At 43.6% G+C, this 24671-nt stretch overlaps 1 protein-coding gene across 12 annotated transcripts in view; it reads right to left on the reverse strand.

Moving 5' to 3' along the window:
- Window positions 1-24671, reverse strand: part of apbb2b (amyloid beta (A4) precursor protein-binding, family B, member 2b) — a 449372-nt gene that overhangs the window by 61412 nt on the left and 363289 nt on the right. For 2 of the 12 annotated variants that reach the window (XM_085969195.1, XM_085969184.1), the window contains exon 1: window positions 3786-3968. The exons of 9 other annotated variants lie outside the window; for them this stretch is intronic. In XM_085969195.1, the coding sequence (XP_085825321.1) occupies window positions 3786-3878 (93 nt within the window). In that variant the 5' untranslated portion in view covers window positions 3879-3968. One more of the 12 variants, XM_085969188.1, reaches the window with a different exon arrangement.

Here is a 24671-nt window from a genome sequence, read left to right on the forward strand (position 1 = left end):
AAGAGGGGGAAAATAGAGTTTGAGAGTAAGCTTACAGGGAACATAAAAACTGACTGTAAAAGCTTCTATAGATATGTGAAGAGAAAAAGATTGGTAAAGTCAAGCGTAGGTCCCTTGCAGTCAGAATCAGGGGAATTTATAATGGGGAACAAAGACATGGAAGACCAATTAAATATATACTTTGGTTCTGTCTTCACAAAGGAGGACACAAATAAACTCCCAGAGATGTCGGGGAACATAGGGTCTAATGAGAGGGAGGAACTGAATGATCAGTATTTGTAGGGAAATGGTGTTAGGGAAATCGATGGGATTCAAGGCCGATAAATCCCCAGGGCCTGATAATCTACATCCTAGGGTACTTATGAAGTGGCCCTAGAAATAGTTGATGCACGCACTGCTGGTCATCTTTCAAAATTCTATAGACTCTGGAACAGTTCCCATGGATTGGAGGGTAGCTAATGTAACCCCACTATTTAAAAAAGGTGGTAGAGAAAAAACGGGGAATTATAGACCGGTAAGCCTGACATCAGTAGTGGGGAAAATGTTAGAGTCTGTTGTAAAAGATGTAATAGCAGAGCACTTGGAAAACAGCAACAGGACTGGACAAAGTCAACATGGATTTACAAAAGGTAAATCATGCCTGACTAATCTACTGGAATTTTTTGAGGATGTAAATTGTAGAATAGATAAGGGAGAACCAGTGGATGTGGTGTATTTGGACTTTCAGAAGGCTTTCGATAAGGTCCCGCATAAGAGACTAGCATGCATAGTTAAAGCACATGTGATTGGGGGTTAGGTACTGACATGGATAGAAAACTGGTTGGCAGACAGGAAGCAAAGAGTCAGAATAAACGGGTCTTTTTCTGAGTGGAAGGCAGTGACTAGTGGGGTACCGCAGGGATCGATGCTAGGACCCCAGTTATTCACAATATATATTAATGATCTAGACGAGGGAACTAGATGTAATATCTTCAAGTTTGCAGACGACATAAAGTGGGTGGACATGTGTGCTGTGAGGAGGATGCAGAGAAACTCCAGTACGATTTGGACGATTGGACAGATGCATGGCAGATGCAATATAATGTGGATAAATGCGAGGTTATCCACTTTGGTGGCAAAAACAGGAAGTCAGATTATTATCTGAACGGCAATAGATTGGGAAAAGGGGAAGTGCAACGAGACCTGGGTTTCCTTGTGCACCAGTTGCTGAAGGTAAGCATGCAGGTGCAGCAGGCGGTTAAGAAGGCAAATGGTATGCTGGCCTTCATAGCGAGAGGATTCGAGTACAGGAGCAAGGATGTCTTGCTGCAGTTGTACAGGGCCTTGGTGAGAGCACACCTTGAGTATTTTGTGCAGTTTTGGTCGCCTTATCTGAGGAAGGATGGTCTTGCCATGGAGGGAGTGCAGCGAAGATTCACCAGACTGATACCTGGAATGGCAGGAATGACGTATGAAGAGAGATTGGGTTGATTAGGCTTATATTCGCTAGAGTTTAGAAGAATGAGAGGGGATCTCATTGAAGCTTATAAAATTCTAACAGGTCTAGACAGATGGTGGGGGAGTTCAGAACCAGGGGTCACAGTCTAAGGATAAGGGGTAAGCCATTTAGGACTGAGATGAGGAAGAATTTCTTCACCCCAGAGAGTGGTGAACCTGTGGAATTCTCTACCACAGACGACAGTTGAGGCCAATTCATTAAATATATTCAAGAAGGAGTTAGATATATTTCTTAAGGCTAAGGGGATCAATGGATATGGGGAGAAAGCAGGGACAGGGTACTGAATTTGGATGATCAGCCATGATCGCATTGAATGGTGGAGCAGGCTCCTGGGGCCGAATGGCCTACTCCTGCTCCTGTCTTCTATGTTTCTATTACAGGAGAGAGTGCCAGCACCAGCGACCAAATGGGCTTTTCCTGTGCTGTAATTTTTTGGTCTCCCCTCTTCGCCTACTCACTGGTGGCCTCCTGGCTCTTGGAACTTTTCGCACAACAGCTTATGGCACAAAAACACTAGTAAGAATTCTCAACTACAGCGGAGGTAATATAAGGTAAATCCAATCACATTTATAGAAGTCATGTGATCCGATGTCACGTGATCTGATGTCATGTGCTCAGAAAATTACATGATCAAACCTCCAGGAATGCCTCCAACTAGAGTTGACAATGCTATCCCCAGAACATGTCAACATCTTCAGATGAGATGCGGAGAAAACTTGCAAAAAAAATTGGCAGTCTCCAGGTGATTAAGAAAAAAATGTGCACGCATATATACAATAGTGGGAAAACTAATATACACTGTAGGGATGCACTTAAAAATTAAGGAAAAAATAGTAATGGAGGAAGGAGAATCTTTTCAACAATGCATTTAAGAAGAAAAATACATTCTGAAATCCCTAAATTCCAATCCTACCTAGTACCAAGTCTGAAGAAGAAAATATTCATTAAAATTCTTTTTTTTGAATAAAGTACCCTATTTTCCACTACTGGATAGCCTAATGTAGCACGCTTTCTAAATAATCTACTTTTAACCCCCCAAAAGGTCCTGAATCACCATATTTCTACTAAAGGTGAATAAAAAGCATTAATATAAGAAAATTCCCCAGGAAAATAGTTACAAAGATAACTTGAAATAGACCACGGACAGTAGGAATGTGCTCCCGTTTGAATTTAAATTAATCGACCGAAAATGAAATTCACAGACTGCGAGTGCTACCAGTAGTTAAATCCAGTCAAAGATCCAGTTACTAGTATGTTCTCAGAGCTATAGTGTACACATTTAATAAAACACTACCATTCTGCTAAGTCTCTTCTACCCCTCATCTCAACTGGCAGATCCTTTAGAATAGGTGTCCGGACACTTCTCAGAGGCATCGCACTATCCACAGAATTCAAAATTCTCCTCAATAGTACAAATTTAAAATAACATGTACATTAAGCTATATAGGAAATTCTATGATCAGTATTCAACACTAATACATACAACAAAGGAATATAATTTCTAATTGTAAATTCAGTTATATTCTGACACACATACCCATTTTCAACTCTTACTAAACATTTTTAATTAAAAATAATTATTTTGGTATGCTGGCTAAAACAAAACGTAGCACAACATATGCCGATTGAGTTTGAATTACATAACTGCTGCTTCCATTCTACTGGCCCACTTTGGATACAATCATTGCAGTGGCAAGTTTTACCAATGAACCACATTAGGAAATCAAATGGTTTTTCAGACAAATATTCTACTATTCTAAAGCTCAACATTTAGCAATACTAATGTACCACTTTATGCCAGATTGGTAATGAATTGACTGCAATCACTGCCAGGTTTTTATTTACTTTTCATTTCACATAGAAATGACCTTTTGTTTCTCGCAGTCCAGTGCACTATATTCTGGAGCTGTATGTATTGCACACAGTATCCTCACTCACAAATCCATTACAGCTAAAGCTCACAAACCTCAATGTTGGCACTAAAAGCCCAAACAACCACACCATAACTACACAGTACTGGCAGCTGCCCTAATTGAGTTCCAGGTGATTTACTGCTATTGCACAATTTAACCTTTGGCATAATAGTGCGCATATTTACCAATGCATTCTCCTCCAGAACAGCACTCAACAAAAGCATCCCTTTACACGCGCTCACCGCAACAGCACGTTCACAGCCAGAAAGTTACCGATCTTTTAGACTGGAAGTACTGTGTGTGAGCTACATCATGCACTACTGTAATCGCCAGTACCATTCAGTGTGGAAAAATAACAAGCACCAAGTACTTACAGTACTGCAGATATATATCTCTACATTAGAAAACTGCCATCCTAAGGGACTGTAAATGTATTTCTTTATCATGCTCGAAAATGCAATCTTCATTTCACTCTAGCACATGGTATCTTGCAGAAGGTCTAAAGAGGAACTAAAACCCTCTATGTAGCATGCTGCTTGGATTGCTGTTCATTTCCCTTCCTTACCCCCTTCAATTACTGCAGCGGAGAGGAATTAAATTGCTGAGCACGTCAGATGCCTTCACACTACAGACAACACGCTGACTGGAATCATTCCCACAGGCTTTGGTATGCATCAGGTGATGCTGAGTGCTCCTGATATAGCCGTGTACTTCAATGACCTGTGGAGAACCTCCCGAGAATGACAGCTTATTCATTTATTAATATGGTGATCCAATTTCTTTCAGCCCCTCCGCACTTCCACATCAGACAGTAGCCTAGTTACATCCTCATATGTCTTACTGATTATAAACAGCTGTCGTAAGTGTAGAAAAGCCTCTTCCCAATGCTGAATGCACTCTACAGGACAAATTTTCGACCAATCTGTCACTACAAGCAGAGTAGTCACTTTCAAATTTACCAGGGATATTCCTATAATTAACAGGTTTAATGAGGGAGGAAAAATGTTCTATTGTCAGCCTTGCAAAGTATTACTACATTTGTTTTTTTGTTCTGATATATAAAATTTCTCTGCAATGCCCTTGTCTAATTCAAAATAAAACAGCCAGAAAAAAAAAGCAGGTTGGGAAGTTAAAATAATTAATGGGGTAGCTACAAAGAAACCACACCATTTCTGAACTTAATCTAAATCCTCAGATTGATTCATTAAAACTGATTTATTGTCATTCTCTTCAATTACTGGAATGAATAAGGAAAATAAGTAATTGAGGAATCACCTTTTTTTCAGGAAACAGCTATAATTGTTCAAAATCAAGTCCAGCTAGTGTAGCGACTAAAAAAGTCTTGATTATATGTCAACAGTCCTCGCTGATATATCTAAAGATTCATAGTTCCCAGTTAATATTGAGCATTTTAACTATACCTGTACTTATTCAGCAAATATCCCCAGTCTCTGTCCACTGTCTAATATTAAAAAAAAACATAATTATAGTAACAGATCAATCAACACATCTTATTTTGGGATCTAAGGAATGAGCACAATAAGGTCTTTCTGCATTCACCTTCCAAGTAAAAGAAAATCTTTAGGGAAAGCCTTACCACAGCCTTATACAATATACATGAAAGCATGTCCCTCAGCCATGTAATTAAAAATATATTTCAAGCTTAAAGAATTAATTTGTTAAAAACCTTGTGATACAGTCACTGGTGTCCTCTGTCCTCCTGACCACCAAAAATTATATGCTGGGAAAACTAATTCCAAAATATCCTTTTTTTTAAAATAAGCGGTATTGTAGTGTTTTATTCCAGCACACTCCCTTAAGAATCTTACATTAGCAGACAAGTAATGATTTTATAATTTATTTGATTTTCTCTGATTTTTTTCTTTAACTAAGTTCCTGTTGTCACTATTAACGTTGCATCTCTAGTTGTGTGGAACTAAAGACAACTGGATTGATCCTGACTGCACGGATAGAGTTTCAGAATTAAACTTATTTAAAAAAAACCAAGTTAGTTGTAATACTCATTTGATACAAAATTTGAATTCCAAGTTTTCAAATGGAACATTGTTTATGCTTTGAAACAACTTTCAAAAGTAAAATGTTATATAGTGTTTCATAAAAGCCCTCCTTTGGCAAACTCTGAAGACTGCAGCACCAAAATCTTCATTACTGAAAATCTATTCTTATTTTCAATTTCCCTGCAGTGCAGCATACAGCAGACTTTTCCCTCTCAAAAGAACTTACTATAATAGTCAATAGTGTAGCTATGTGGAATAAAATGGAAATTGCTATCCTGAAACTCAATTTAAAAATAAAAAATTGCTCCAAACAATTCAACCCTCGAATACACAAAAGTGCCTGTTCAGATCTCATTAAAGGGCAGTTGGAGCAATGAACCCAAACCTCCTATTCAGTATTCTTCCACACAAACGGCATCTATACAAGCTTTAAAATACTGCACACATTTTTCCATTTATGTGTGCGCTTGTTTTTATATTACACACACAATACAGTGGATCTCCTATGACATTGCTCATGGTGCAAGGGTGAGGTTGGACAGAAGTGCGCTAGATGCAATCTATCTATAATGTATTAAAAGTCTTGAATATAGTGCACATGATCTGAATGTTTCATAATTACATCCTGTAATACTTCCTGCCATTTTTTTGCTTTAGTGGTGCCTCTCAATCGTATTGAAATCTATACTTGGCATATACCACCTTTCGACGAAGTCCTCCCAGGTCCCGATTTACATCTCCAAGGTAGATAGCGCTGAGCTCCACAGCGTTATCTGCCCAACGCCTATTGAAATCTGGTCTTTTGCTTTTCTTTACTCCCTCTACCACCTGACCCCTTTCCCACCTTGCAGATGCCGCCACCGGACCACCCTGCTGTCACCTGAACTGACGTGATCTCTGAGCCCCAGCTTCACATTAAGAAATGTTGTATCTCCACCATGATCGAGCAACAGTTTTAATGTCTCACTTTTAGAAGCACTGAAAGCACTTAACCAACTTGTAACTAGTTCCTTGTTATGGTGGGAATGCTGCTTCTCTTAGTGTGGGGTGTGTGATTCCCAATTCTAAACTTGGAAGCCTCTATTATTCAAATGGCAAACATCCTAGACTCTAAAAATAGACTCTAAAAATACTACAGTGTATGAACGCTGCTTGCCATTTAGATAATAGAGGCTTCTCCAGTTTAGTGTGGGAAGCCCTTTGCTTTTCTGAACCTTTCAGGGAAGGAAGGGATAGGATTCTACTTCATAGAAACATAGAAGATAGGAGCAGGAGATTCGGCCCCTCGAGCCTGTTCCACCATTTAATGAAATCATGTCTGATCATCCAAATTCAGTACCCTGTCCCTGCTTTCTCCCCATATCCCTTCAGCCTTAAGAAATATATCTAACTCCTTCTTGAATATATTTAATGAATTGGCCTCAACTGCCTTGTGTGGTAGAGAATTCCACAGGTTCACCACTCTCTGGGTGAAGAAATTCCTCCTCATCTCAGTCCTAAATGGCTTACGCCTTATCCTTAGACTGTGACCCCTGGTTCTGGACTCCCCCGCCATCGGGAACAGCCTTCCTGCATCTCGTCTGTCTAGTCCTGTTAGAATTTTATAAGTTTCAATGAGATCCCCTCTCATTCTTCTAAACTCTAGCGAATACTAGCCCAATCGACCCAATCTCTCTTCATACGTCATTCCTGCCATCCCAGGTATCAGTCTGGTGAATCTTCGCTGCACTCGCTCCATGGCAAGAATATCCTTCCTCAGATAAGGTGACCAAAACTGCACACAATACTCAAGGTGTGGTCTCACCAAGGCCCTGTACAACTGCAGCAAAACATCCTTGCTCCTGTACTCGAATCCTCTCGCTATGAAGGCCAACATACCATTTGCCTTCTTAACCGCCTGCTGCACCTGCATGCTTACCTTCAGCGACTGGTGCACAAGGACACCCAGGTCTCGTTGCACTTCCCCTTTTCCCAATCTATTGCCGTTCAGATAATAATCTGCCTTCCTCGTTTTGCCACCAAAGTGGATAACCTCGCATTTATCCACATTATACTGCATCTGCCATGCATCTGTCCAATCGTCCAACCTGTCCAAATCATACTGGAGTTTCTCTGCATCCTCCTCACAGCACACATGCCCACCCAGCTTTGTGTCATCTGCAAACTTGGAGATTATGGGGGAAAAATTCAGTTGATTGCGCCTCCCGTTAGCGCCTTAAGAGGGTGCCAAGTGGGGCGCAAAGCAACTAGCGCCCGGGCGCAGCGATATCTGCGCCTCTCGCGAAATTAACTAGACATTTTGCAGCGGCGCTAAACACTACCGCCACGATCTCCTGCGCCGGCAGATCGTGACGTCAGTCGAGTGCGCAACGCCCCGGACCGGATATTGAGTACCGCCCCCTGCCTTACCGCCTGCTGCTAGCAACGACAGGTTGAGGGGTGCGTTCTGCAGTCAGAAAGGGACTGGGGGAGCGCTATTTAAAGGCGACCACTTCCTACCTTTTTTTGTTGGTGACATTTTTGCACCACGCATTCTGAGAGAGAGAGACTTTTGGAGAGATTCAACGCTGTGTAAAGGAGTTTTGGGTACTGAGCAGCAATTTGCAGGTTCATTTTGATTTGCCCTTGTATCGATTTAGAAGAGACTGTGGGGGCTGCACTGTGAGCTCTTTCCCCAGGTCTCTCCATTGTTCTTTCCAGCAGATTTGATGTACAGGTCTCTCCAGGCCGAGATTCAAGGCTGCAATGAGCAGGATGTGGATGGAGAGCAAGATCGACCCTCCCCTTTAAGAACTGGCCGGTGCCAGCGTGTCTGTGTTCCATTGCTGACTGACATCACATGAGCTTCGCCCGCCCTCTGAGGTAGCGCCTCGCTCCTCGGCCTTAGCGCCTTAAGTGAGGTGTGTAGTGCCTGATTTAGCGCTCCAATCACCTCCAGGGGCGATAAAAGCCAAGTTTGCCGTCGGAGGCGATAATTAGCGCCAGGCTCTAAACTTTGCGCACCACCAATAATGGCGCCCCAAATGGGGCGATACCGAATTTTCCCCCATTACATCTAGTTCCCTCGTCTAGATCATTAACATATATTGTGAATAACTGGGGTCCTAGCACCGATCCCTGCGGTACCCCACTAGTCACTGCCTGTCACTCGGAAAAAGACCCGTTTATTCCAACTCTTTGCTTCCTGTCTGCCAACCAGTTTTCTATCCAAGTCAGTACCTTACCCCCAATCGCATGTGCTTTAACTTTGCACGCTAATCCCTTATGTGGGACCTTATCGAAAGCCTTCTGAAAGTCCAGATACACCACATCCATTGGCTCTCCCTTATCTATTTTACCAGTTACATCCTCAAAATTTTTTCCAGTAGGTTAGTCAAGCACGATTTACCTTTTGTAAATCCATGTTGACTTTGTCCAATCCTATCACTGTTTTACAAGTGCTCTGCTATTACATCTTTTATAATGGACTCTAGCATTTTCCCCACTACCGATGTCAGGCTTGCCGGTCTATAATTCCCCGTTTTCTCTCTACCACCTTTTTTAAATAGTGGGGTTACATTAGCTACCCTCCAATCCATGGGAACTGTTCCAGAGTCTATAGAATTTTAGAAGATGACCAGCAATGTATCTACTATTTCTTCATCCATCTACCACTCCAATCCACCCCAAGCTTCCACTGCTTTCTTTCCTCTACACTCACTCCAACCATCGCTCACCGCTCCCATGTCTCCTGCCCCGAGCATCTGTCGCATTCACTTCCATGACCTCTTGTGGAACCCTGCCCCTCCAATCACCCCATCTCATACTGAGCAGCCGTGTCTTTTGCCCCACTCCCCTCATGTCCCTGACAAAACTCTATTGCTGTGCTTTTCTCAGCAGCAGCCTACAACTCCCTCCCCACCCCCCGGGATTGCCCACCCAATATTGCCACCTCTTTTTAAAACTCAATTAAGATTTAAACTACCTGACTCCCATGTCAATAAGGTATTTTGTCTAGCGCTACACTTGTACATGGGTGGAGTTAAAGCAAACAACAGTTACTAATATCACACAGTACAATTTCAAATCAAAAAAAGTCGAGAGAGCAGCAAACTGGTAAAATAATTATGACTGAAGACATTACTGCCAGAGGCAAAGTAGCAAGCATTCTCCAGGATTAAATTTTTATCAGCAGATACCTATAATTCATCAATCTTTCATTATAGCCTCTCTGAAAAAAATTATTTGGTCAGAAATCGTTAGCAATACTTTCATCAAGTGCAGTGGAGATTTTGAAAAATAATCACTAGGAACATTATAAATTTTAACACATTGACAGCCATGGTGGCAATGATTTTAAGATGAAACTTTCAGCAATAATAAAACATGTTTGTACAGGATTCTTTCCAATTACGGATGTCTGGCAACTAGATCTATTACAAAGACTTATAAAATTGCTGAAAAAGGACCCTGCTGGAAATACACTGGGTGAATGATCATTTTAGTTAAAAGTGTCAGCTACATTTAAGGCACGAACCAAAGTTTCTTAGAAAGTATTGGTAAGATTTACAAATTGTAATATGAGCTTCATTCATCAGTAAGGACCAGTTGTCCTTCAACTATGAAGCTTTCATCAAACGTGCTGCTCCATGCATCTCTGAACCTTTCATTCACAGCCTGGCTGGCAGTGGGAAGTTATTTCTCTCTTTCTCTTCTCTCCAGCAAATAAGACAGAGCATGCTATTAAGGGGCAGTGTTAGACCATCTTCCATACAAGTGAAAAAGCCCCAACAAAATTAAACTGCTGGTCCTACAGTTTTATTTTTTCTCTTTGTGGGGAAGCATCTAGCCTCCAGTTGGAAACAGTTTACAAGGGCCAACTGGTTCCGAGCCATGGGGTTAAAATTCTTTGGGGAGGGTTCTACCGATTATCTGCCCTAACCTCGGTAGAAGAACCGGCAAAACCCTAGAGAAATGGCGGCCTCTCCAAAGGGTTTTCACAGATCTTCCGCCAAAATTACAGCGGAAAATTAGGAGAACTCCTGTGAAAATTCAAACCCTAAGGGCTGAATTTTCTGGGGTGGTAGCGGGTGCGATCGGCAGCGGGTCGGGTGGGAAAGTTGTTTTTTTTTGACAGCGGATTGGGAACTCGCTGTCATCTCGCTCCCATGCGCCTTTCCCACAGGCACATGTGTCAGCGTGGAGCCGACCCGACCTGCAGTGGCGGGGACCCAACTGAAATCATTATGAGGTACTTTACAGGCACTTTTTCCCCCTACGTTGTAAATTTCCCTGCATGGCCACAGGATTCACACCGCTCGGGAACCACATCTATCAACCTGAGGCGTGAGTTCCATGGCCATTGCTCCAGCTGATTACTGGACAGCATGGAAAACAAACCAAAATAAAAACATGTTGAGTGCATCAGCTAACAGATTGATGGAGATTCTGTTCTACTTGAAAAGCTACTGGTAAGCTACTGGTAAATGTTAATTTTTCATTGGCCATTCTTGGCTGTTGCCTTCCAACTGAACAGTAATTGCAGTGAATTGATCTACACTATAAAAAATTACATATACCATTTAAATACATTTTTGTGTTGTTTCTGGTCAGGTTTTTCTCACAGTATACTGTGATTGTCCAGTTACACATTAAATCAAGTCATCAGTTTCATTCTCATCACTCATTCCACTGGTTCAATTTGCTTTCAGTCCCTGAATATGACTAATTAAATTTTTCAGTCCGAGACGTTAGGGTGAATTTCTGCAGAGGTTCTCTCACTTGTCCATTGTTAACTTCAACGGAAGAGCTGCAGAAATCCCAGACACACATTGTAAGCACCACTTATACTGTTTGTCAGGGATTCCGCAGCTGTTCCGCTGAACTTGCATAAGATTGTAAATCCACCCCTTTACAATTACATTTAAAATTTGTTTAATTTTATATATTACCTATACACACACATCTTTTTTGTACCAGGTACTGATACTAAAGTCTATAGATTTGTGACTAGAGCACCAATAACTTCCCAATTAATGTACTTTTTTATTTATGTTCTTGATCGTATTTGTAGATGGAGTCAAATAACTTAATGACATTATTTAAATATTTCTTCGTCACTCATATAAAACTTTTATTATATTATTGTACAGTAAAGATTCAACACCCACTATGTTAGATTAAACTTAAAATTTAATGTGGCCAGGGTCCCTTTAAGGATCCCGGCTTAAAATGCATCATGAATGATGTCACCAGACCCGCTCCATCTAATTGGGCTGGGTAACGTGCTGGCAGGCTTAATAGGCCCCATTAAGGTAAGTTTATTTTGTACAATGGGATGGAGCCAGCAGTGGGGTCTGGACCCGCCACGGACACTGGCCACACCAAACCCGCCAAGGTAAGGAAAATTCCAGCCTAAATGTCTGTAACCCACTTCTTGAAGGCTTTCATGACATGATTTGACTTGCATTAGATATGATTTAATTTATTACAGCATCAAACAACTGACAATGTAATGGCCCAGAATTTGCGGTTGTAATGATGCTGAAACAATCAGCATTCAGCGTCATTACAACTGTGAAACTGACAGCAACTTCTGGCATCCACACATGCAGTTAAATGTGGAAATCCAGAAGATGCTGTCAATCATTCCCTGCGTCTCTATGGGGCGTGCTGTTGAACTTCCCGCAGCCGCAATCAATTGAAATCACTGAATTGATGAGAACTTCAGCTTTTACGCTCTAATATCGCTGTTAAAAACGTCCCAAAAAGTTAAGCTTTGTTCAATAAAGTGTAACTGGATTTTTAACGATGTACTGAGTGATAACTACTGCTGAACAACTGTTCTGGCCCTAAAAATCTAATTTTATATTTGTGGAATGTCAAATTTTTCCATTATGATAAAAATTCCATGGTTTTTAATATAATAAACATTTTTTAAAGTTTGTTTAAGATATTTCAGCTTCTACCTTAATCCCATGTGTATGTCCCAATCTTAATTTTGCTCTCTGTAAAATGATTTTAAAAGTGAAGGATAAATCAGTGCATTTTACTTCCTGGTTTGCTGTTTGAGAGAATTCTTCAATATGATTGGCTGCTTAGCCAGCTTGACGCCAGAATCAAATTAACATCGGGAGAGGTGAAATTGATGTCACAGGGATCGCTAGATCTTTGTGGGTAGCTTTCTTCAAGGTCAGCAGCGAAAGCCATCACTTTGCCTCTGACCGCAAAATCCAGGCCAATATCCTTTAATTCTGTTCATCCATAAGACCATGGAGGTCACGACTACCTTAAGAAGGAGTACTCTTCAATTACCTTAATTTCCAAGCAGTTCCAATCCTCTCTTGCATTTTGTATCTTTGATGCCTCTTAGCCCGTAGCTGGTTTCCAATTTGGTACAACATGCAGAGCTTTCTAGTCTGTCTAACCAACCTCAAGGCTCAAAGTTTCTTCCAAGTCATGAGATTGGATGTACTCTCCCTGTTAATCTGTTCTGCTGTTCCAGCTTATTTACGTAGTATATGTTTCTACAATGCAAACTAGGAACATTGTGGTCAAATAGAAATCTTAACTTTCTAGTTCTGAGCTTAATTGAGCCAAGGAGTAGAGGGGCAAAGAGATGGAAATAGAGGTGACTGTGGCTCTAACATACATGTGTCAGGTGGGGGAGGGAGGCAGCTCTTTCACCCCAAGTACTGGGCAAACCTTCCTTTCAAGTAAGACATTTAGCCACCTTTGGCCATGGGTCTTCAGATTGTTCTTGCTCTGATTCAAACTCTTCTTAGTTGAATGCTAATTCTGCTTGTATGCTTCAAAAGAGGATCAGGACACCCAACCTGCCAAAGCAGAATATTATGCTTTTTCAGCCTTCAGTGCTTTCTACCTCTGAAGGATAGCAATTGGGATCTATTTAGCTCATTTGGGTGGGACATGGCTCATTGCTGATTGGACTAGAAGTGGGGCCATTACATAGAATCTACAGCACAGAAACAGGCCATTCGGCCCAACTGGTTTATGCCAGTGTTTGTACGCCATACAATTCTCCTCCCACTCTAATTGCTTATTCCGAACTGCCCTCATATTGCTCCATTACCGTCTACCTCATGTATGCATCAAGGCTCCCATTAAATGCATCAATGCTATCTTCTTCAACGACTCCATTTAGCAGTGAGTTCCATATACGCACCAGAATCTAACTGGTCTTGACCTGCTGCCAAACATTTCTGAAGTTATTAGTTGAGCATCCGCATCAGAACCTACTTGATGCTCTCCTGGTAAGAATGGTCAGGAGCAGTCGTCATCTGGTCCCACCCTAATGTTGCTCATCTTTCCTCTATCCAACAGAGCCCACCTATCTTAGTGCTGCAAATTTAAGACTGGAGCCAGTGATCTGAGCTGCCTGAAGGGTATACAGTAAGCTAATAGGCTGATTTTTGGATGAGCTCTTCACTTCTGTTAATTTAATAGCTACCATTTAATACTGAACATTAAAATCACATACTTAAGATAGAATTGATGGCAAATTAATGAGTTCAAATTAGAAAATAATCAAATTCACTTTGATCTGAGGTAACTTGGCATATCTTCCAAAGAGTGTGATATCACAGTTGGCATTAGTCTACCACAGAAACCCATTGCAGCGCCAAATAACAAAAAACAACAGCTACTGTTTAGAGACAGACTAGAGTGAAATACTTTTATGAAGAATGGGTGGGGGGTGGGGGAAGACAGGAATAGAAAAATTAAGACAATCTGCTTAAACCTCATTAGCGGAAGAGGAAAGCTGATTTCAAGCCACCGATCTTTGTACAGAAACCAGTACTGCCCAATCAAATCACTGGTGACAATCTCCAGTCAGAATCCCTCATCCAGCAACAGAAGACCACTAAACAACACTAGCCTACTAAGCAGCAGTCTTTTCCCACCTCATTCCCCTTTCCCCAAAGGGAAATGTGCCACCAACAGTATGAACATGGACCCAAATGAACAGAAGTCCATTTCAACGGGTTATGAAGCCAGTGTTTCCTTCAGGAGTAGCTAATGTCCAAAATACCTGGTGTGGATTAGAACATGGCCAGTCGTAATGAAAGGCATTTGAAGAACCACATGCTCCCGGCAACAAGACCAGCGACTGACAACTCCTACCAGAATAAACTCAGACAACTGAAGTGACAGGGAGAGAAGATTAAGCAGGAGCATGCTGCAGCATGTCTCCACCATGTCTCCAACTGATCTGTTTCTCCATTATTAGGAAAGCAAACGGCATGTTGGCCATTATTACAAGAGGATTTGAGTAAAAGAGTAAAGACGTCTTACTGCAATTATATAGGGCCCTGGTGAGACCACACCTCGAGTATTGTGTACAGTTTTGGTCTCCTTACCTAAGGAAGGATATACTTGCCACAGAGGGAGTGCAACAAAGGTTCACCAGACTGGTTACTGTGATGGGGGGATTGTCCTATGAGGAGAGGATTGAGTAGACTAGGCCTATATTCTCTGGAGTTTAGAAGAATGAGAGGTGATCTCATTGAAACATACAAAATTCTTACAGGGCTTGACAGGGTAGATGCAGGGAGGATGTTTCCCCTGACTGGGGAGTCTAGAACCAAGGGTCACAGTCTCAGAATTTAGGACTGAGATGAGGAGAAATTTCTTCATTCAGAGGGTGGTGAATCTTTGGAATTCTCTACCCCAGAGGGCAGTGGAGGCTCAGTCATAGAGTACATTCAAAACAGAGATCGATAGATTTTTGAATATTAAGGGAATCAAAGGATATGGGGGTAGTGCAGGAAAGTGGAGATGAGGTAGATCAGCCATGATCTTATTGAATGGGAGAGCAGGCTCGAAGGGCCAAATAGCCTACTCATGCTCCTATTTCTTATGTTCTTATATTTCTGCTGAATTCGTAAGTGACCAAGGTAGTCTTAGAAATATATATTTATTTCTTTAGAATTAAATTGATGTTTCAAGGCCAAAAAGCATCATATTCTTCCGCTTAGACGAAACAAGGTCTGTAACCAAAATGATGTCAAGATAGCAGACTGGCAAAGAAACCATCCTAGGCAGGTTAAGAAAAACACACAATGTGGCTTCTACGGCATTGACACGCATCTAGGCCACAGCCCAACCTTGAGTCCTTGCCTCAGGGAGGAAAAAATTACTTCCATATAGACTATCCTCAACCCAAACTGATTTTCTGCTTATGGAAATGTGACTTAAATGTGAGCCAACACGGTACCTTTTTAAAAAAAAAAAAGGCATTACACTATGTCAGGGAACATAGGGTCTAATGAGAGGGAGGAACTGAATGAAATCAGTATTTGTAGGGAAATGGTGTTAGGGAAATTGACGGGATTGAAGTCCGATAAATCCCCAGGGCCTGATAATCTACATCCTAGGGTACTTAAGGAAGTGGCCCTAGAAATAGTAGATGCATTGCTGGTCATCTTCCAAAATTCTATAGACTCTGGAACAGTTCCCATGGATTGGAGGATAGCTAATATAACCCCACTATTTAAAAAAGGTGGTAGAGAAAAAACGGGGAATTATAGACCGGTAAGCCTGACATCGGTAGTGGGGAAAATGCTAGAGTCCATTATAAAAGATGTAATAGCAGAGCACTTGGAAAACAGTGACAGGATCAGACAAAGTCAACATGGATTTACAAAAGGTAAATCATGCTTGACTAATCTACTGGAATTTTTTGAGGATGTAACTGGTAGAATAGATAAGGGAGAACCAGTGGATGTGGTGTATCTGGACTTTCAGAAGGCTTTTGATAAGGTCCCGCATAGAAGACTAGTGTGCAAAGTTAAAGCACATGGGATTGGGGGTAAGGTACTGACTTGGATAGAAAACTGGTCGGCAGACAGGAAGCAAAGAGTTGGAATAAACGGGTCTTTTTCCGAGTGGAAGGCAGTGACTAGTGGGGCACCACAGGGATCAGTGCTAGGACCCCAGTTATTCATAATATATATTAATGATCTAGACGAGGGAACTAGATGTAATATCTCCAAGTTTGCAGACGACACAAAGCTTGGTGGGCGTGTGTGCTGTGAGGAGGATGCAGAGAAACTCCAGTACAATTTGGACAGGTTGGGCGATTGGGCAGATGCAGTATAATGTTGATAAATGCGAGGTTATCCACTTTGGTGGCAAAAACAGGAAGGCAGATTATTATCTGAATGGCAATAGATTGGGAAAAGGGGAAGTGCAACGAGACCTGGGTGTCCTTGTGCACCAGTCGCTGAAGGTAAGCATGCAGGGGCAGCAGGCAGTTAAGAAGGCAAATGGTATGCTGGGCTTCATAGCGAGAGGATTCGAGTACAGGAGCAAGGATGTCTTGCTGCAGTTGTACAGGGCCTTGGTGAGATTACACCTTGAGTATTGTGTGCAGTTTTGGTCGCCTTATCTGAGGAAGGATGTTCTTGCCATGGGGGGAGTGCAGCGAAGATTCACCAGACTGATACCTGGGATTGCAGGAACGACTATGAAGAGAGATTGGGCCGATTAGGCTTATATTCGCTAGAGTTTAGAAGAATGAGAGGGGATCTCATTGAAACTTATAAAATTCTAACAGGACTAGACAGACTAGATGCAGGAAGGCTGTTCCCGATGGCGGGGGAGTCCAGAACCAGGGGTCACAGTCTAAGGATAAGGGTAAGCCATTTAGGACTGAGATGAGGAGGAATTTCTTCACCCAGAGAGTGGTGAACCTGTGGAACTCTCTACCACAGACGACAGTTGAGGCCAATTCATGAAATATATTCAAGATGGAGTTAGATATATTTCTTAAGGCTAATGGGATCAATGGATATGGGGAGAAAGCAGGGACAGGGTACTGAATTTGGATGATCAGCCATGATCGCATTGAATGGCGGAGCAGGCTCGAGGGGCCGAATGGCCTACTCCTGCTCCTATCTTCTATGTTTCTATGTTACTACCTCTACAAAAAGCTTTACAACATGTTGCTAAGGACACCCAAGGACACAATTCAGCTTTTTCACAAGCCCCTTTTCTATCTCAGAACATACAGAAATACACTGAAATGCAGAACTTCATGCAACCACAGAACACTATCCTAACCAAGGCTTTTCAGAACAAAAACTACCATTTGATATTACATTAGTGATAAACTGCTCAAATCAAGACTTAGGCCGTGGTTTCGCCTACCGAAGCGGGTCCGGGGCGGCCGGGGTCGGTAGCGCAGTCCCAGCCTGATGCCTGCTACAGCCCGCTCTGCTGAAGTGATTTTACGTTGATGGGGCTTGTTAAGCCCGCTCAGCGAGGTTCCCGGCCAATTAAAAGGAAGCAGGTCTGATGACGTCAGGTAAAGGCGCACAGGCAGGAAGAGAATGGGTGACCACCAGGCAGAGTAGTAGGCGCAGGCAGGTAGTGCAGGGGTCTCCTGTGGCCATTCCCCTCTCAAACAGATATATGACTTTGGATATTGTTGAGGGAGATGGCTTATTGGGGGAAGGCAGCAGCAGCCAACTTCCTGGCACCAGGGGTGATTCTGATGCACAGGACGGGAGGAAAAAGACTGGGAGAGTTACAGTGATAGGGGATTCTATTGTAAGGGAAATAGATAGGCGTTTCTGCAGCCGCAAACGAGACTCCAGGATGGTATCTTGCCTCCCTGGTGCAAGGGTCAAGGATGTCTCGGCGCGGCTGCAGGGCATTCTGGAGGGGGTGGGTGAACAGCCAGTTGTCGTAGTGCATATAGGTACCAACGATATAGGTAAAAAACGGGATGAGGTCCTAAAAGCTGAATATAGGGAGTTAGGAGGTAAATTAAAAATTAGGACCTCAAAGGTAGTAATCTCAGGATTGCTACCAATGCCACGTGCTAGTCAGAGTAGAAATAGAAGGATATTTCAGATGAATACGTGGCTAGAGGAATGGTGCAAGAGGGCGGGGTTCAAATTCCTGGGACATTGGAACTGGTTCGGGGGGAGGTGAGACCAATACAAACTGGATGGTTTGCATTTGGGCGGGGCCGGGACCGATGTCCCCAACTGCACTAGTGTTTGCTAGTGCTGTTGGGGAGGGTTTAAACTAAAATGGTAGGGGGTTGGGAACCTGTGCAGGGAGACAGAGGAAAGGGAAGCAAGGATAGAAACAAAAGACAGGAAGGAGAAAAGCAAAAGTGGAAGGCAGAGAAATCAAGGGTGTAAATCAAACAGGGCTACAGTACTAATAATTCTAAAAGTTCTAAGAGTGTTAAAAAAAACAAGCCGGAAGGCTTCGTGTCTTAATCCAAGGAGCATTCGTAATAAGGTGGATGAATTAGCTGCGCAAATAGATGTAAATGGATATGATGTAATTGGAATTACGGAGACATGGCTCCAGGGTGACCAAGGCTGGGAATTCAACATCCAGGGGTATTTAATATTCACGAAGGACAGGCAAAAAGGAAAAGGAGGTGGGGTAGCATTGCTGGTTAAAGAGGAGATTAACACAATAGTAAGGAAGGATATTACCTCTGATGATGTTGAATCTGTATGGGTAGAGCTGAGAAATACAAAGGGGCAGAAAACGTTAGTGGGAGTTGTACACAGACCCCCAAACAGTAATGCTGAGGTTGGGGATGGCATTAAATGGGAAATTAGGGACGCGTGCAATAAGGGCACAGCAGTTATCATGGGTGACTTTAATCAATATATAGATTGGGCTAACCAAATTAGTAACAATACTGTGGAGGAGGAATTCCTAGAGTGTATATGGGATGGTTTCCTGGAACAATGTGTCGAGGAACCAACTAGAGATCAGGCCATCTTAGACTGGGTATTATGTAATGAGAAAGGATTAATTAGCAATGTTGTTGTGCGAGGCCCCTTGGGGAGTAGCGATCATAATATGATAGAATTCTTCATTAAGATGGAGAGTGAAGTAGTTGACTCAGAGACTAGGGTCCTGAATTTAAATAAAGGAAACTACGATGGTCTGAGGCGCGAATTGGGTAGGATTGATTGGGGAATGTCACTCAAAGGGTTGACGGTGGATAGGCAATGGCAAACATTTAAAGATCGCATGGATGAACTACAGAATTTGTTCATCCCTGTTTGGCATAAAAATAAAACAAAAAAGGTGACTCAACCGTGGCTAACAAGGGAAAGTAGGGTAGCATAAGATCCAAGGAGAGGACATATAAATTGGCCAGAAAAAGCAGCAAAACTGAGGATTAGGAGCAGTTTAGGATTCAGCAAAGGAGGACAAAGGGATTAATTAAGAGGGGGAAAATTGAATCTGAGAGTAAGCTAGCCGGGAACATAAAAACTGACTGTAAAAGCTTCTATAGGTATGTGAAGAGAAAACGATTGGTGAAGTCAAGCGTAGATCCCTTGCAGTCAGAAATCAGGGGAATTTATAACGGGGAACAAAGAAATGGCAGACCAATTAAGTATATACTTTGGTTCTGTCTTCACAAAGGAGGACACAAATAACCTTCCAGAGATGTCGGGGAACATAGGTTCTAATGAGAGGGAGGAACTGAATGAAATCAGTATTGGTAGGGAAATGGTGTTAGGGAAATTGACGGCATTGAAGGCCGATAAATCCCCAGGGCCTGATAATCTACATCCTAGGGTATTAAGGAAGTGGCCCTAGAAATAGTAGATGCATTGCTGGTCATCTTCCAAAATTCTATAGACGCTGGAATAGTTCCCATGGATTGGAGCGTAGCTAATGTAACCCCAGTATTTAAATAAAGGGGTTGAGAGAAAACGGGGAATTATGGACCGGTAAGCCTGACATCAGTAGCGGGGAAAATGCTAGAGTCCATTATAAAAGCTGTAATAGCAGGGCACTTGGAAAACAGTGACAGGATCGGACAAAGTCAACATGGATTTACAAAAGGTAAATCATGCCTGACTAATCTACTGGAATTTTTTGAGGATGTAACTGGTAGAATAGATAAGGGAGAACCAGTGGATGTGGTGTATTTGGACTTTCAGAAGGCTTTCGATAAGGTCCCGCATAAGAGATTAGCGTGTAAAGTTAAAGCACATGGGATTGGGGGTAAGGTACTGACTTGGATAGAGAACTGGTTGGCAGACAGGAAGCAAAGAGTTGGAATAAACGGGTCTTTTTCCGAGTGGCAGGCAGTGACTAGTGGGGTAGCGCACTGATCGGTGCTAGGACCCCAGCTATTCACAATATATATTAATGATCTAGACAAGGGAACTAGATGTAATATCTCCAAGTTTGCAGACGACACAAAGCTGGGTGGGTGCGTGTGCTGTGAGGAGGATGCAGAGAAACTCCAGTATGATTTGGACAGGATGGGTGATTATACTGCAACTGCCATGCATCTGCCCAATGAGGATAAATGCGAGGTTATCCACTTTGGTGGCAAAAACAGGAAGACAGATTATTATCTGAACGGCAATAGATTGGGAAAAGGGGAAGTGCAATGAGACCTGGGTGTCCTTGTGCACCAGTCGCTGAAGGTAAGCATGCAGGTGTAGCAGGCGGTTAAGAAGGCAAATGGTATGTTGGCCTTCATAGCGAGAGGATTCGAGTACAGGAGCAAGGATGTCTTGCTGCAGTTGTAAAGGGCCTTGGTGAGACCACACCCTGAGTATTGTGTACAGTTTTGGTCGCCTTATCTGAGGAAGGATGTTCTTGCCATGGAGGGAGTGCAGCGAAGATTCACCAGACTGATACCTGGGATGGCAGGAATGACGTATGAAGAGAGATTGGGTCGATTAGGCTTATATTCACTGGAGTTTAGAAGAATGAGAGGGGATGTCATTGAAACTTATAAAATTCTAACAGGACTAGACAGACTAGATGCAGGAAGGATGTTTCCCATGGCGGGGGAGTCCAGAACCAGGGGTCACAGTCTAAGGATTCAGGACTGAGATGAGGAGGAATTTCTTCACCCAGAGAGTGGTGAACCTGTGGAATTCTCTACCACAGAAGGCAGTTGAGGCTAATTCATGAAATATATTCAAGAAGGAGTTAGATATATTTCTTAAGGCTAAAGGGATCAAGGGATATGGGGAGAAAGCAGGGACAGTGTATTGAATTTGGATGTTCAGCCATGATCTCATTAATTGGCAGAACAGGCTCGAGGGGCCGAGTGGCCTACTCCTGCTCCTATCTTCTATGTTTCTATGTCATCAGCCGGTTTCCTTAAAGGGGCCATGTCCACATTGATTTTGACAGTTGTGCTGTCAGTATTCTACAGCATTGAGATGCTGTAAACACTGACAAGCACTGCATAAAGGTGCCCGGCTGCACCCAGGCTCTCCCATGACTTTATGGCGGGAGTCACAGCATACAGGGAGGTTTCGCTTCCCTTCCAATGGGCGAAAGAGACCTCCCCAGGTGACCAACGCAACCTGGTTACACATTGCACAGGAGGGCACAAGAAGGGATGTCGTCAGGAGGACCAGGCTGCAGTGGCGCAAACCTTTCAATTATCTCAGTAGATCACGAAACGTTACTGCCAAGCCACATTCACCCTCATCCTACTGCAAGCATACCAACTAACAACATACAAGGGTAGGCACTCTGAGGTTTTAGGCAATGTTCGTGTGAGGTTTCTGTTCATGTGCTGTTAAACATTTAAGTCTTTATTTTTAATACTTTGCGTTCTTGGACAGATATGTGTGCACCTTTGGAAGTAGCTTAGTGAGTTGCAGTGAATGGTGAGACATAACGGTATCCCCCGCAATGGTGATGAGTGTGAAAGGAATGGCTTGGGCATTGTAGGGATGCTTTATGTGTTGGTGTGGGGTGGTGTCAACCTGGCGCATCATGTGGCAGCCAGGGTGTGCAGCATCAAGTGAAGTAAATGTGGCCATGGTGAGGCCATCCCTGGCCTTCCGGGCAGAATGTGATCGGGTGCTGATGCCCTGTGTCCTGTGCAGCATCAGGTAATTGCAGAGAAGCTTGGTGTTGATGTTGGTGCTGCTGGTGTTGGGGCTGATCATGGTGAGATTCTGAGGACCAAGGTGAGATAGTTTCAAAGGAAATAGATGGCAGGTGAGGTTGAGAAGACAGAAGCGATCTGTCAATGGTGAGAGTGGTTGTTCCAATCAGGTGACACTGGATAGCGAGTTTGCTCCGAACACTTGCTAGCTGCATAAAGCTCAATCTGTGTTCCAAATGCAGTAAGCAACAGCTTCTAACCTTGGAAGGTGAAAACCTATGAAATGTGAGCTTTTATAGACCATTTGCAGCTGTCAAGTTAGTAAATCATCCCATTCTGACAACACCCAACCTCCTTACCCGACGTGATTCCTGAGCAGCGGGGAAGCCGTTGACGAACTCTAAAAATCTAAAGGTAACCTTAAAATAAGACTCAATTGCCTCTTAACAATGCATTTAATTATGCCAATTGCCTCCCCCGCCGCTTGGTGTCGGGTTTGTTCGGCGCTGACAGACCCGAAACCTGGGAGACTCGTGTGGAGGCGAGTTGACAGCGGGTTCCCTACGCGTTGTCAATCATTTTTATTTACACAACTGACCCACCTACGATCCCGTCATCTCAGCGCCAGTAACCTCAGTGAGATAAAGATTTCTCATACAAGATGGCTCCTGTGCTGGCAGCTCCCTAGGGAGCTCCTTTGCCATCCTTGACAATCCATTGCCATCCTTTGCTCTCTTTCCCCCCAGTCTCCTCTCTTCTGTTGTTTAAGCTCCCCTGGCTCTAATAGTGGGTGCATTTTTATCCCTAACTGCAAGTTCAAGCTGCAAGGTTAAAGTTACCTGAGCCAACTGCCCATCCCCCGACCATGCCTGTTCTTTGTTCTCAGTGAGCACTGGCTCTTCACTTAAACTTAGCTCCCAAAGCGAGAATATCAATGCTAATTTGATCCTGTGAGAGACAACATCATTCATGTCCGAGGCCGGGACGCAGGAGCGAGGACGAGCCCAGCAGCGAGGTCAAGGCCCAGGAGTGGCGCAGCGTGGACCAGCAGCAGGGTCGGGGCCCAGGGAAGGTGAGGCACGGGCCAACAGCGAGGTCAGGAGGACCACAATGTATCCTACGAAACCCAAGCAAAGAGGACCTGCGGGAAGGAGTGAGGAGGACAGTAGCAGTATGTTTGTGTGTGTGTGCTAGGCCGTTGTAGCAGAGCCTGGTCTCCAATCATCTTGGATCCCCTTGCCATTGGACCAAGACCTTGCTGTCAAGCCCGTGTGGTAGCTGGTGTGCAACGGCCACTCCACGTTAAAACAATTCACGCACGGGCATCTACCACCCTTTAAAATGAAGTTCGGGACCTGGAATGTCAGGACCCTCATGGACAACCCCAACAGTGACAGACTGGAACGCCGTACTGCTATCGTTGCCCGGGAGCTCAGACGCTTCGACATTGACATCGCCGCCCTAAGTGAGACCCGGCGGGCAGGGGAAGGCCAGCTCAAGGAGCAAGGCGGTGGCTACACCTTCTTCTGGAAAGGCAAACCCGAAGAAGAACGCCGCCTCCATGGGGTAGGCTTCGCCATAAAAAATGAACTGGTTGGGTGTCTCAGAGACTCCCCTAGTGGTATAAACGAGCGCCTCATGACTCTTCGACTCACCCTAGCCCGAAACCAGTGCGCTAGTCATCAGTGCGTACGCCCCAACACTGGAAGCCACAGACAAGACCAAAGAGGAATTCTACTCCAGCCTCAAACAAGCCCTGTCCCGAGTCCCAACGGGCGACAAGCTGATCCTCCTTGGTGACTTCAACGCCAGAGTTGGAAAGGACACACACTTCTGGAGAGGTGTGATCGGCAGAGAGGGGGTAGGGAAAGCCAACTCCAACGGTACCCTCCTCCTGTCGAAATGCTTAAAACATGGCCTCGTCATAACCAACACCTTGTTCCGTCAGAGAGACAAGTACAAGGCTTCATGGCAGCACCCTCGTCAGAGTGAGGGACCGCAAGGACGTCCGCATCACCCGTGCCATGACAGGAGCTGATGACTGCTGGACAGACCACCGCCTAATCCGCTCCGTCATCTCCATCAATGTAGCCCCAAAACAGCGGCGGCAACAGAAACAATGCCGCAGGAAAATTAACGCTGGAGCACTCAAAGACCCTGCTAAGAAAGCCCTATTCAGCCTGCGCCTCACAAACAACCTGACGACTCCCAGTGATGCAGAGACACAGAGTGCCCACAGCGTCTGGTCTGCACTCAAGGCTTCCATAATCAGCACCTGTGAAGAGACACTCGGTCACTCAACCAGGAAACACCAAGACTGGTTCGACGAGAACGACCAGGAGCTAATAAGCCGCAAGCGCAAGGCATTTCTGATCTGGAAACAG

This window comes from Somniosus microcephalus, chromosome 2 (genome assembly GCF_052327205.1).
Source record: "Somniosus microcephalus isolate GS21.2 chromosome 2, FLI_Smic_1.0, whole genome shotgun sequence".
Taxonomy (NCBI): Eukaryota; Metazoa; Chordata; class Chondrichthyes; order Squaliformes; family Somniosidae; genus Somniosus; species Somniosus microcephalus.